The sequence below is a fragment of the Plectropomus leopardus genome, chromosome 10 (genome assembly GCF_008729295.1).
Source record: "Plectropomus leopardus isolate mb chromosome 10, YSFRI_Pleo_2.0, whole genome shotgun sequence".
NCBI lineage: Eukaryota > Metazoa > Chordata > Actinopteri > Perciformes > Serranidae > Plectropomus > Plectropomus leopardus.
This window is the reverse complement of record NC_056472.1, coordinates 24,917,223-24,930,228: the sequence shown is the minus strand read 5'-3', so window position 1 is coordinate 24,930,228 and position 13,006 is coordinate 24,917,223. Positions and strand designations below refer to the sequence as shown.

The 13,006-nt window shown below is 41.9% G+C and overlaps 1 protein-coding gene across 14 annotated transcripts in view; it reads right to left on the bottom strand.

Annotated features, from left to right (window-relative positions):
- The window catches only part of mycbp2 (MYC binding protein 2), a 94,573-nt gene that overhangs the window by 11,664 nt on the left and 69,903 nt on the right, over positions 1 to 13,006 (bottom strand). For 9 of the 14 annotated variants that reach the window (XM_042494130.1, XM_042494131.1, XM_042494136.1 and 6 more), the window contains 7 exons: positions 9,484 to 9,663; positions 6,439 to 6,543; positions 2,927 to 4,555; positions 2,157 to 2,326; positions 988 to 1,235; positions 732 to 899; positions 55 to 212 (listed from right to left, as the gene is read on the bottom strand). In XM_042494130.1, coding sequence (XP_042350064.1) covers positions 55 to 212; positions 732 to 899; positions 988 to 1,235; positions 2,157 to 2,326; positions 2,927 to 4,555; positions 6,439 to 6,543; positions 9,484 to 9,663 — 2,658 coding nt within the window. The remainder of the gene's footprint in view (positions 1 to 54; positions 213 to 731; positions 900 to 987; positions 1,236 to 2,156; positions 2,327 to 2,926; positions 4,556 to 6,438; positions 6,544 to 9,483; positions 9,664 to 13,006) is intronic. The other 5 variants (XM_042494142.1, XM_042494143.1, XM_042494144.1 and 2 more) reach the window with 2 other exon arrangements.

The following is a 13,006-nucleotide window of genomic DNA, read 5'->3' as shown; positions in this document are numbered from 1 at the left end:
TTGGAGTAAACCATTACTTTAGGAATCATTTCTAAAATGATCTTGTGTGATTACCTGCATCACCACTGTGGACCCTGCGTCTGGGCACAGCTTTGACCCGGGCTGGAGAGGGTGAGTGTTGTTTGTCATACTCGGATGCTACGACGGAGTAAGACCTCTGAAACACTGTCCGCTTCGCTGTGTCGCTGTCTGTAATAGGGCTGGTCTCGAGACTAAAAGGGAGAATATAAAAGAGAGTTTAGCCTATAACACAAAGATCATGAAGACATCAAACTTTTAGAGTTTAAATACAACACTAGAAAGAGCAAAGGAGTCGACCACTTAGAAAGGCTAATTTCATACCACACAAAACACTTAACAAGAGAATAGACCAGCCAGGCTCTTTTGTATTGAATACAATGGGGCTCCTCATGATAAGAAGCCATAATAATTAAGCTTGCTGTCAAACTGTGTACAGTGGGGTGCAGGGGAGAGAGTACTATGTATTTGCACTGTATATGTCTTCATGACAAAATGCTTAACTGCTCTGAAGATGAAAAAAAAACCGTCAATATCTTAACAACAATGTTGCCATGACTTAAATATCATGCATATATGTGTGTTTTTGTCATGTATAAACAGTAGAAGGTGGTGTATGAGAAAATCTGCAAGAATAGCATCCACAATTTTCCCATTTTATAAGCATGCTAAAGAGTGGAAGCAGTTAAAAACGTCATACTAAGATGTGTTACCTGGGGGGCATCGATTTCATGTTGCTCTCTGGCTCCTCAAACACATTGGGACAGGCATCTGGGGTGACTGAAATATAAGGTGCAGGAACAGATGTTGAGCGCAAATACCTCATCTCATCTTGGAAGAGGTTATCATCTTGGTAGGCCCCAAAGTTCTCAGTGTGTTGCCTGAAGGACGAGAGGAGAGAGAGAAATCATGATGCAAACGTGTTACTGAAGGTGTTAATAATCTGTTATTAACGGAGCTGTTAGCTACCTGGCTAATGTCTGAAGGTAGAGGCAGCCCATTTTATTGGGGAGTTCGTCCGACACGCCCTCCTTGAGGCTGGGAAGCAGCTGGGAGTGCAGGGGACGAGGAGGGTGGTGGCACAGCATGCTGGGCTCAGCAGCGCTGCTGAGGGACAGCAGGAACAAAGCGTTTGCCCGAATCACCTGGTGGGCCTCCATAGTGGGCAGCGCCCGTGGTGTTTTCACCTGTAGGGGTTTCTTCCTGGATTGCTTCACCTGGAAAAGAAACATGCAGATTGGTTTTGACTAAAGTCTGAGAAGTCATTATGGTGCAAGAATACACATTTAAAGGATGACTGATATTTTTCAACCTGGAACCTGTTTTCCCGTGTTTTTGTGTCTGAGTGAATAATGGGAACACGTTGTTTTTTTTTTTTAATTATTCCAGTATGGGGTGAGACAACAGGCTGCAATGTAACCACTCACCGTCAGTTTACATCCAACAAAAGTGCTTGTTTTGTTGTTTTGTTTGTTGATTTGTTGAAATGGCAACAAAATTGCCAGTATGTGCCAATACGGACGATGTGCTGATATTGTTGTGCATCCCTACTCCATTTAAATAAATCTCCATTTAATCACTGTAAAACACACTTTATTCAAAGTCAACAGAAACAAAATTAAACTCACAAAATCTGTCTTGGTCTGTCTTTCCACTTTTCCAAAAATCCCAGACTTTGGTTTGGTTGAAATAAACCCATAATTCATCAAATTAGATATGAAAATATGCTGGTTCAACATATGCTATAATTACTGTTTATTTAAATGGAGTCTGATTGGTTTGTCGATGGCGATTTTGGGCTGTTTCTGGTTAAACAAAAAGGACCTTACTCTTTCATGAAAAGGTCGATCTCTGCAGGGATACTTTCCATAATGTTGTCAAGACAATTATAATATTCTGAGCCTGTCAGAGCTGATAAACAAGCACTTCTAGTGGAGGTAAACTGACGGTGCTGAATTTTATCAGAGATTCTATCACGGCCAGTTCTGCCACTGCTGGTTGCAGCGTTCTCACACAATACTGGAGAAACTTCGAAAATTTTTGTTTTCATTAGTCACCTAGAGACAAAAATATGGGAAATTAGGGTCCAGGTCCAAAGCTACCCTTAAAGCTCTAAAGCCTCAAAAAAAGTAGGCTACCTTTTCCCTGGCGGCAGTCTGCTTCTCTCTCAGGTATTTTTCCCGGCAGCGATCACACACCAGGTACCAGGTGCTGCCTCCTATGCCTCCGTCTCCACAGTTTCCAGCCCAACCACCACAGAAGTGGCCAATGCTGTTGTAGCCTTGGCCTCCAGCATAGCGGCCACAACCTGCCACAGAAATACCAAGGAGACATGTTAATGGCACAGAGTACATTGTGGAAAGATGTATTTAAAGCTTGAATCTTAGCTTGTAAGGGTTCCTACACAGTATTACAAATAAGTTTTTCAAACCTTTCCAAAACATTTTACCACATTTCCATGACTGTAAGTAGTTTAAAATGGGTAGGTATACAAACATTTGCAAATAAGCAAATTGATGGCGCCTGCTATCCATATTCACAAGTTCGACATTTCTGCAGGCAACTAGCTGCATATGCCAAGAGGCCGGAGGCAGCAATTATGAGTACTTTGCAAAACGTCAATGATAGACTTCTTTTCGGAGATCAGAAAACCAAAGATCCAATTAACAATCAAGCAAAGACGCAGTAGATTTTAAATTCAACATATTTCATGTCATGTTAAACATGTTTTGGGAAATTTATGAACATAATATAAACAATAACCAAAAACAATGTAAAACTTTTCCAAAACATTCAGATAATTTCAAAGTCTTTCCAGGTCTGGAAAAGAGTTTTTCTAATTTCATAACTTTTCCAGGAATTTCATGACCGTGGGAACTCAAAATTACAAAAATGTAAGATCCTTTACCTGGGTGAGCCTGTCTCATGTGGTAGGTGACAGGGTAAGGGTGAGACTCCCCACACAGCTCACAGATGGTGTCTTTTTCCGGTCCACCCATGGCGAGTTGTGCCATCTCTCCAAACAGATTCCCTCTTGGACGCACCTCTGCCTTCTCCCTCTTCTTCTTCTCTTTCTTTGCCTTTTTACTGTCTTTCTCATGTTCCTTCTTCTTCAGGATGGCGCTGGACCCCGGGCTGGGGAAAATCATGTTCTGAGTGGCCGCCTTGATGGTCGCCATAGAGATGTCCTCCCAGAACGCCACCAGATGTTGTAACGTTAACGGTAGGATTGACTTCGCCCTCATGGCGGGGTGGGAGGTCATCTCGTAGGACGTGGCCTCTCCTTTCCCCTCCTCACACTTCTCTGGCAGCGGAGGCTCTTTCAGCATGGACAGCACCTTATTTTTGTTGATGCTTCCCATTTTGGAGATGTCCGGGCCGTGTGGAGCAATATTAAACATGTTAAGTGCAGAGGAAATCTCTAAAGAGTGGCGGTTCTTCAACTTGCTCTCCTTCTCCTCAGCACCCTGTCCTCCTAGGGAACTGCGGATTGGTGCGTGCTCTTTGGTTAAGTCTGGGTTGAACTTGAGGAAAGAGGAGCAGGCCATGGCGTCATGAACAATCCCTTCGTGCCACAGGAATGCTGCGAAGACTGCTCGCGCACATTCGGCCACAGAGGGTGACATGGCCTGTTTGGCCGGCTCTGTGGCCCTCGATGTACTCTCACCTTTAAACAGAGGCCCGGATTTATCCTTCTTGGGGCGTGTGTGTCGACTGGAGGCTTTGCGGCTGACTTTGGGCGAAGAGCGGCTCTCTAGCTCCTCTTTGACTGGAGCTTTGCCGATGCTGAAGTGCACCTTGCATGAGCCCTCATCGGCATTACGGGCCTCCACGTTCTCGTCATTGCCGTCCTCGGAGAGGAGCGCGCTGGAGGTGCACACCTCCACCACTTCACTGTGGAGGTTCTCCTGCGTCACATGTGGGGAGGGGACACGGTTCTCTGCGTTACTGATCATTCCTTTATTTGGATCTTTAGGAGACAGTTTGGGTTTGGGAGAGGTAGACCTGCCTCTGAGTGGCTCTGTGAGAGGAACCTTCTTTTTTCTAAGTGTGTCTGGGTCCAGGGTGTATGAATCTGATTTGGACCTCTCTCTGGGAGGGTCCAGACGGGCTTTAGAGGAGGGGCTGACTTTAGGTGGGAGGTTCTTGTCGTGGTGGGCTGAAGAGGAGTGCTGGGAGGAGGTGCTCGAGGGGCTAGACCTGCCTGAAGAGGATTTCTGTTTGGGCGAAGAGGAGCGAGAGCCAGGGTTCGGAGACTCAGCCCGAAGTCCTGGGGTTCTCCCGTCTGCCTTCAGGGCCTGCAGAGTGTTATGATTGGGCGAGTGAGAGCGGCTGTGAGAGTCGGACCTCAGTTTGGCCGTGTCTGACCGCAGGATGAGGGCTTCACTGGCTGAGAGTCCACCCTCCCCTGTCTTGCTCCTGCTCTGTTCAGATGAGCGGGTTCCCCGACTCTCCTGTTTCGGCGAGCGATTCTCCTGGCGGTGTTTGGAGGCTGGTGACATGGGCCGTGCACCGGGCATCAGGTTCCCTCGCTCACCTAAATGTTAATAATTCAAACACAGTTACACCACAAGAGAGGACTAAATCAGTGGTGAGAAAGCATTTTACTCTAAGTTCAACACTCAAAACTCAAAGAGTGGAAAAAAATGTAATGTTTAAAATATAAAGTAAGTATGCAATGAAGGGCAGAACAATGTAAGTCCAGAAGGTGAAAGATGTTATGCCTTCCAAAGCACATGACAACAGTGAGTGATATATTTTCTATTATACGAGCTGGCTGTTACTCACACAGCTTTGTTCTTTTATTAATGTATGAGATACTGATGGATGAAGATAACTGGTGGACCATGAAGGAGCTGATGAAAGATGGATTCCAGCCCAGTTCTGTGACCTCTACAACAAATACTGGATCTAGCCTTAAAGGGATAGTCTGGATCTTTGAGGTGGGGTTGTATGAGGTATAGGGATGTCCCATTCATGTGTTTTTGTTTTTTTTTTTTATCCTGATCCGATCCAAGCCATTTAATGTTTAGTATCTGCTGATAAAGAGTCCTGATCTGAAACTCTTGTTTTCTTAGATATATAATAATACAGCTGCACACTTTAAGAAGGCTTTTAAGTCATTTTTAAAAATACCTCCATCCTAGCTTTTCGTTGATGTTTTTTTTTTTTTATTGATCTGCCTATTGGTATTATTTATTTATTTATTTCACTTAACAACGTAGGGCTATAAAATGACAAACCCTTTAATCTTGTTGGTCTAAAGCCCTTTAAGGGTACAGTGTTTGCTGCTCCGGCAGCCTGTGTCTCAGTAACACGAATGATCTGTACTCCGTCGAGTGTTTATTGTTATCGTCTGCACATCTTTTGGGCGGATTACACCTCATTAACAAATAAGCCATGTTAGCTTTTTCTTACTGGCTGACTGATGGGTCATCAGCTTTTTACCTGTTCCAAACTACTGTGATTATATTCCCTTTTCAAAATCCACTATTGGTATACCTCTAACTTTAAGTGTACGCTATACTAACAACATTTTCACCACTTTACCTCACTACAGACACCCATTAACAGCTTCAATTCCTCATCCATGCTCTCGTCAAAGCCACCAGACTCCACTGACAAACGCAGTCACTTATCTAGGAGCTGCTGGTCTACCGCTGCCTCAATCAGTTTGTTTGTTTTATTGTATGACTTTGGTGAATCTGAAATAACGCTTACAAATGCCAAAGCTACAAAATAACTAACTGATTGAGGCATCTGGAGACCAGCATTTCCTGTGTTCAGCAATGTGAAATTACTGTTTTTCTCAGTGGAGCCTGGCTTTGAAGACAACGGTAACAGCTTTAGTTTCATGTTTGACGGCAAGGTTAAGTGATGAAAATATTCTATATTTATTGGGTGGTTAAAATCAGTTTTGCTGCTGCCCCCATACACAGCAACACATTGCTTAGTTTCCATGTCAGCAGTCCTGCTTGCTTCTCCAAACTTGGGGCGTGCCGACCAACATCTACTGTATGTAATACACTGTCTATGGACAAGTACCTCATACAAACCCAACTTCAAAAGATACAAACTATTCCTTTAACTTAGGAGTGGAAACCTTTCATAGCCATTTGTCTAGTAACCACAAACATCCTGGGAGTCAACAGATATTAAGGTCCACCTAGTTTTCAACTTCACTTTAAATCCAAACTTATATGTGCTTATTGTGCACCTTCAGCTTTTCTCTATATTCTAATATCGTCCTACTAAGTCCTACTCAGTTTTTCAGGATGTCACTAAACCAAGACGCCCAAATTCGTTGTCACAAACTAACATAAAATCCTTGGTTTTTCAGAGAGCAGACTGTGTTTTTTCTTGGGTTCCTACCCACCCTCTGTTCAATCTGAGGGAGGCATGCATGCTGTGATTACCCACCCTTTTGCCTTAGAGCGAGAGATGAGAGAGCGGTACCATGCCCAGCCACGGACACATTGCTTTTGTGCACACGCTCGCGAGAAGCAAGGTTGCGTGATGAACCATCTACAGCGGAAAACAGTGGAGCAGGTAAACAAACAAGGCATGGAGCGCAAAGAGGAGCCACCACAGAGAGAAAGACAGAGAGCACAAAGAGGCAATGGGGTCAAGTCAAGAAGGTGGAATATAAAGAGGACAACCAGTTAAAGTGACAGAAAGATCAATAGATAGAGACATGAAAAGAGAAAGACTTATAGAAAAGGAAAAAAAGAGAAGTTACGGAGCTCAAGAGGTGTCATGGCGAAAAAAACAAATCTGTGCAAACAATTTAGTAATTTGAGCTCTCAGTTTAATATTATATATATTTTGCCTCTTCTCCTCTCAAAGAGGGCAGCAAACACCATTTAGTCCACTGGATGTTTGAAGAAGACAACAAAGAAAACCTTTATGAAGCACTGAAGCTGCATTTTTTTCAGTGTTTTAATGTAACAAAGTAATAATACTTCATTACAGTACTTAAGTAAGTATTTTTGGGAGCATTTTTATAATTCTGTCAACTTTCCCTTTTACTGCACTACATTTCCCGTAAGCATCTTGTTACTTAGCTCAAAATAGGGAAGGGACTGAGGAAGAGAGGAGGGGACGGGGGGGGCTTGTTTTTTTTCAAGTGTAATGTAGGCTCCATTTTTAAGGTGGTATATCCATGAAGAAATTAACTTCACAATTCTCAGAATTCTGACTGCTTACTTAACAGCATTTAGTTGTACTTTCAATAATTACGTACATTTTTTATAATAAGATTACTTTTGATACTTAAGTACAGTAAATATGAAATACTTTAAGACTTTTAATCGTGAAATATTCTAATTGGTGACATAAACTTCTACCAAAGTCATTTTCTGGTGAGATACCTGTACTTTTACTCAAGTGTGGCTTTCAGGAACTTCATTTATCACTGTTTTTTTATGAACATCCTCAATGTCATTTAGCCTGTTAAAAATAAGTATAAGGGATCTCTAAAACCTCTTTCACACATCAACTGCAAACCTGAAATTCTCAAGAAATTCCCCAGAGGAGCTGCAGGCAGGGATGTCCTAATACAAAGTCAATGTAATGTCCAATTGAGCCCATGTGTGAATAGAGCAGATAATTGTCCTGAGAATTCAAACAGCACAAAGGTATGTCGATAAAGTTTCTACCATGAGGGTTGCTCAAAACTGGAGGAAAACCAACATCTAAAGGGCGAAGAAGGATCATTTACACAAAGACAGCAACAAAAATGACTAAATGGAGAGACAATGAGATTCAGGAACTTCTGTTTGTGAGAAGCCCAAAGACAGTTTCATCCGAAAAATTAAAGGAATGGCAGGAAACTAACCTAAATTACAAACCAGATACATGACAGCAGTGTAATCTGAGTCATTTCCTGTCTCCTACATGCTCTTTCCAGCCAACACCCTGCGCCTAAACACCAGTGTTTCCCAAATAGTGGATCGCAGGTTCAAAAGTGGGTCGCAGGTCCGTTCTGAATGGACTGCAACTGACTTGTGAACAAGTCAAGTTATTAAAAAAAAACACACTTTATTCAAAGTACACTGAATTTCTGGAATAGAGCTTTTATTTTGAAGTGCCACTTCTGTCTATTCATGCAATATGTTTTTTTTTTGTGTGTGTTGTAAGACAACATGGTAAACATGTTGTCTTACAACACAAAACAATGTAGGCCTGGGGTTTGTCATTTTTATTTTGTGAAATAAAAATGACTAAATGGCGATTTATAATGTGTGGACCTGAAACTAATCACTACAAAGAAATCTGGACACTGTGACAGGACAAGTAGGGAACCACCGGCCATACGGCATCATACGGGGCATCTCCAGAAAGGAGAACACTCTGACAAAGACAGTCTCATAATGTGTGCTACATGTATGAAAGAGAAACTCAGGTCAATTCATGAGAGAAAGTGGCTAAACCTAACACAACATTGTTTGTAACAGTCAAAATCTCAGTCCAGGATTAAAATAAAACCATATTGAACCCATTAAAGTGATCCATAGCCAGTGTTAAGTGCACAAGACTGATGGCATGCAGATTATAAATTACCTGTATCCTAGCCTGAGAGCACCGATTATTAATTTATGCACACGAATAATTTATTTTTCTCCACGACACCTCCGGGACTCCGTTAGAAATAGACAGGTAAAAAGAAAAGAGATGACCACAAGTACAGAGAAAGTGGCAATACAGAAGAACAGACCGACATGGAGAAAGAGAGCGACACAGGCTGAAAAAGTTACAAACAGATAACCAAACACCTTGGATACTGGTCTAAGATAATCATTTTTAAATTGGATTTTTTTGCGAATATGTACAAGCTATTAGTATGTGTTATATGTAATATTGTGACTTAATGACTAGGCATAATTTTGCTGTTTTAGGAGATTATTGTAGACTGTGAACACATAACTACTTAGACTACTGCTGTTTACTTCTGCGGTGAAGCCCTGGGCTGGCTGATGCAAGAAATGAAACCAGTTGTTAATCAAGTATGAAAAATGCAGATCTGAATTCAAAGCAGTGAGGAAGATGATGAGGAAAAGAAGGAAAAAAGCTGACTTAACAAGAGAGCAAGCAGAAAAATAAGCAACTCAGCCTATAACTTAAGCACATGGCAAAAATATCCCTTTTAACAAGACGTTTAGTCGAGTATTTAAGTTTGAAATCTTGCTTTCAAAAACAAGTCAAAATACCAATTTTTGGAAGGCGGTGTCATCTGATTTGTTTTTTATGAACAAGATTTAAACATTAAATAACAGACATGTTGGCTTGTTGGGGATACTTCTGCACTGTAGAACATAACTGCACTGTTATGTGTCGCACATCGCTGCAGCGCTCCCCAGAAAATACATAAATGAATACAGAGCAAATCAGGACAACGAAAAAGCTGGGAGGAAAAGGATCAACACCTGTGCAAGCAAGCGCTGTCAGAAAGCAGGACAGACTTACTCAGAAGCTGTGGTTGTGGCTGAGACAGTTGGGAGGGGGATTGTCCAAACACAAATGGGCTGTGGACAAGGGAGGAGGAGGAGGGAGGTTGGGCGGCTTGCTCAAATACGGAGGAGGAGGGAGCTGCTGAGAGGAAGGGCCCAGACTGAATGGAATTCAGTATGGCACTCAACCGGTCACCTGCAAACATGGAGACAGAGGATGGGGAAAAAACTACAGCTTATACTATGGTTCGAGGTTTCCAAAGGGGGGGGTGAGGATCATTCAGAGTTTATTTTGTTAGTCATTCAGTCATCTCCCATGACGCAATATATGTGCAAAATGGGAAGAGCTGCCGAGTCCCAGAAGTAAAAAGTCCTATTTGTTTTCTCGAGCACTTCAAACGTTTGACGGACATCCAAAAGGTGCGTGACTGGGTAAAGAATCATTGGGTTCTGATGTATGATTGAAAAGTAGAAAATGCGCAACCCCGGGTAGATCAAACACAAGGAACCACAACTACCAAGAAATATTTTCAACTAATATTTGCAGCTAAATTCAAACACTGTTTAATGAGCTGAAGTAGGGCTGAGTGATATATTTAAAAAATAAAATACAAAAGAATATTTGACCAAATTCCTCAATCAACATTACAACGATATTGTAGGGTTGACTTTTGGTGCTTTCACAAAATATTTACACAAAGAGATTTTTGGTAAATAATCATTAGTACTGCAGGTATAATGACTCAAGTGATAGGGATGATAAGAAAACCGAACAAGTATCCAGTATTGATAATATAGTTTTTACAAGATGAGTATCATCCCAGTTAAATGTTTCAACATCCATACTCATGAAAAGGGAATCCTAATATGGGTAGCTGTGTAAAATCTGTTATTTTTGTGATAAAAAAGTATCTGAAGCTCTATCTGAGATTGCTCTGTAAATAGTTAAAATAATAATAAATATGCAACATATTAATTTCAGGTTTAAAACAAAAACGACAACAAAAACCATAAAACTTCCTGTTAGATCTCACTTATGTCTAATTTAAACCCTAACCACTTTAGGCATTAAGTCAGCCCTTTCCTAGTATGGATATCCATCAAATTAATGCAAATCCTTTAAAAAAATCCAGCAATTAAAATACACCTATATTATTATTATTAAATTATCCAGTAAAACTCTCATGTTTCCATATTGCAGAGCATTAATGATAACGTTAACAGAAACTTTTGTTCTACAAAATATTCGTCCAGAACCAGCAGCTCCTCCCATTCACAGCTGTATTTGGGGAAAGGGTATATTGAGGGAGGGGCAGAGAGTGGTCTAATCTCATGTACTCATTTCAGGAGTCCCTCTTTGAAAAAGAAAAAAAAGCCTGTGTGTGTTTTAGAAGCTCCCAAAAACATGTGCTGGGAGAAACTGTACCTTTCTCCACATGTTGTTTATGAGCTGACACTGCATCAGTCATCATTCAAAAACTCTTGCCACGACTAACAGCCACTCCGACCATTCACTGAATTGTTTTTGGGTACAGACTCTGGAAAATACTGACAAAGAGTCTCTAATGTGCGTTATTGGAACTGGAGTTCAAATGTGTCGCGTTTTCATCAATTGTTGGAGCTAGAAATGGGAAGCTGCCTGGGTGAAGCCGAGATGAGGTAATCAACAACCACGGACGACTACAGAAGTCTGAGAGACCGCTACATACTGCAGCTCGAAGAGCTTTGCCAGAGGCTGGCCCATCAAGCTGACCAGTCTGAAGGTGACCCATCTATAACGCAGCCTCACAGCATGACGGATCCATCACACCAGGAACTGGCAATTCAAACCTTCCATCAGATGGTTCAGCAGGAGCTATGGCCTTAAACAAAGGCCTGCAGCCTCCTCAGGGCTTCCGCTAACATGCAACATGCATGTGGTAGCTCGCTGTTCAGACGACGAGCAGGATGTGCTAGCCCATACACATTTGTGAGGTTTCAAAATTAAATGTCACACCGCTATTTTTGGCTTATTCTGTACCGAGTGCAGGGTTTACACTCAAAGACAATATGTCTCTGAAGAAAAACAGAGAGGAGGCTACACCGTTTAAATCTCAGGGCCCTCACACACCAAGCCAACAGTCCTGTCGGTGAGCGTCTGTCGCCTTAGTTTTTGCTGTCTTTCACACTGTTGGCATTAGTCAGCCCTTGTCACCTGTTTGTCAGCCAATTCACCACGCTGAATCAGCACTGCAGCAGGCAGGGTCAATCACTGAGTGAAATCACTCTGGTGTCTGTGTGTCTTGGGAGAAGGATCCCTCCTCAGTTGCTCTTCCTGAGGTTTCTACCATTTTCCCATTAAAGGGTTTTTGGGGTCAGCTTTTCCATATCTGCCATATGAGGACGGAGGGAATTTTGTAAAGCTCGCCGAGGCAAATCGTGATTTGTGATATTGGGTTTTATAAATGAAACTGAATTGATTTGGCAGTTCAGCTCCGTGCACAAGAAGCACAACAGAAGTGTGGAAAGCAAACAAACAGCCCAAGTCAAGTCAGAGTGAGATCAAAACAAACTTGTTAAATGAGGTTTTTTTTTTTTTTTTTTACCATTGAGTTCTTTAGCAGAAATGGTTTGTGTTTTTGTTTGCTGCCGCAGCATCTTGAATCTGTCCATTTGGTTTCCCTTTTGGAATGACAAATACAGACTGCCGCCACCTGCTGCTATGTATGTTCCACTTACGCAGATGTAGAACATACGTGCTAGCTGGCTGTCGTCCTTACAATGTGTTTAGTACAACTTTTTGGCTGAGACACAAGCAACATTAGGCAACTCAACAACTGGCCTTTGTCACCACTAGTTCTTTGATGTCAGTTTAGTGAGTCCGGGCCTTTATACACTTTGCCAAGCAATGCGTTCAGGGACATATTGTTCATCTGGCATCTAAAAAAGCCAAGCATGAATGCAACATTTAAGAGAGATCACCATCTAAATACTCAAAGCACCAAGAAACGTGATGTTCAAAAGCCATAAATGCATCCATCTCTCTTCAGTGGTCTGTACAAGATGCCACATATGGGTCTTGCCTATATTAATGCAAGCCAAAGTGACCCAAGAAACTAGTCACCTTTATATTTGTCATGATAAAGCAGCAGAAACATTTACGGTCATGCAGAAGGCTTAATGGCATGTTAGCGTTCTGTGCAGCAAATGGTTGCATTTCCATCACCCTTTAGACTAGAGTAAAGCCTACACAGATTTACATTCTGCACAATTAAAATAAATAGAGGCAACCAGACTTGTGATCTGCCTAACAAAGACAAATCATGTGGCCAGAGTAAAACTGCATCTGGCTTTGATCCAGACACTTGAAATGATCACGATAGCTATATATAATCCGAGTAACCATGGCTCTCTGATTAACACAGCCAAGTGTCTCAACAGGTCAGCCTCCTTTTTCAAGCAGTGAGGAAGAAATCAACCGTTTGAAAGACAATTGACACAGCGTCAGCGTGATATTAAGGCAGAAAAGATACACAGAGACATTTTGGGGCCAGCCAATC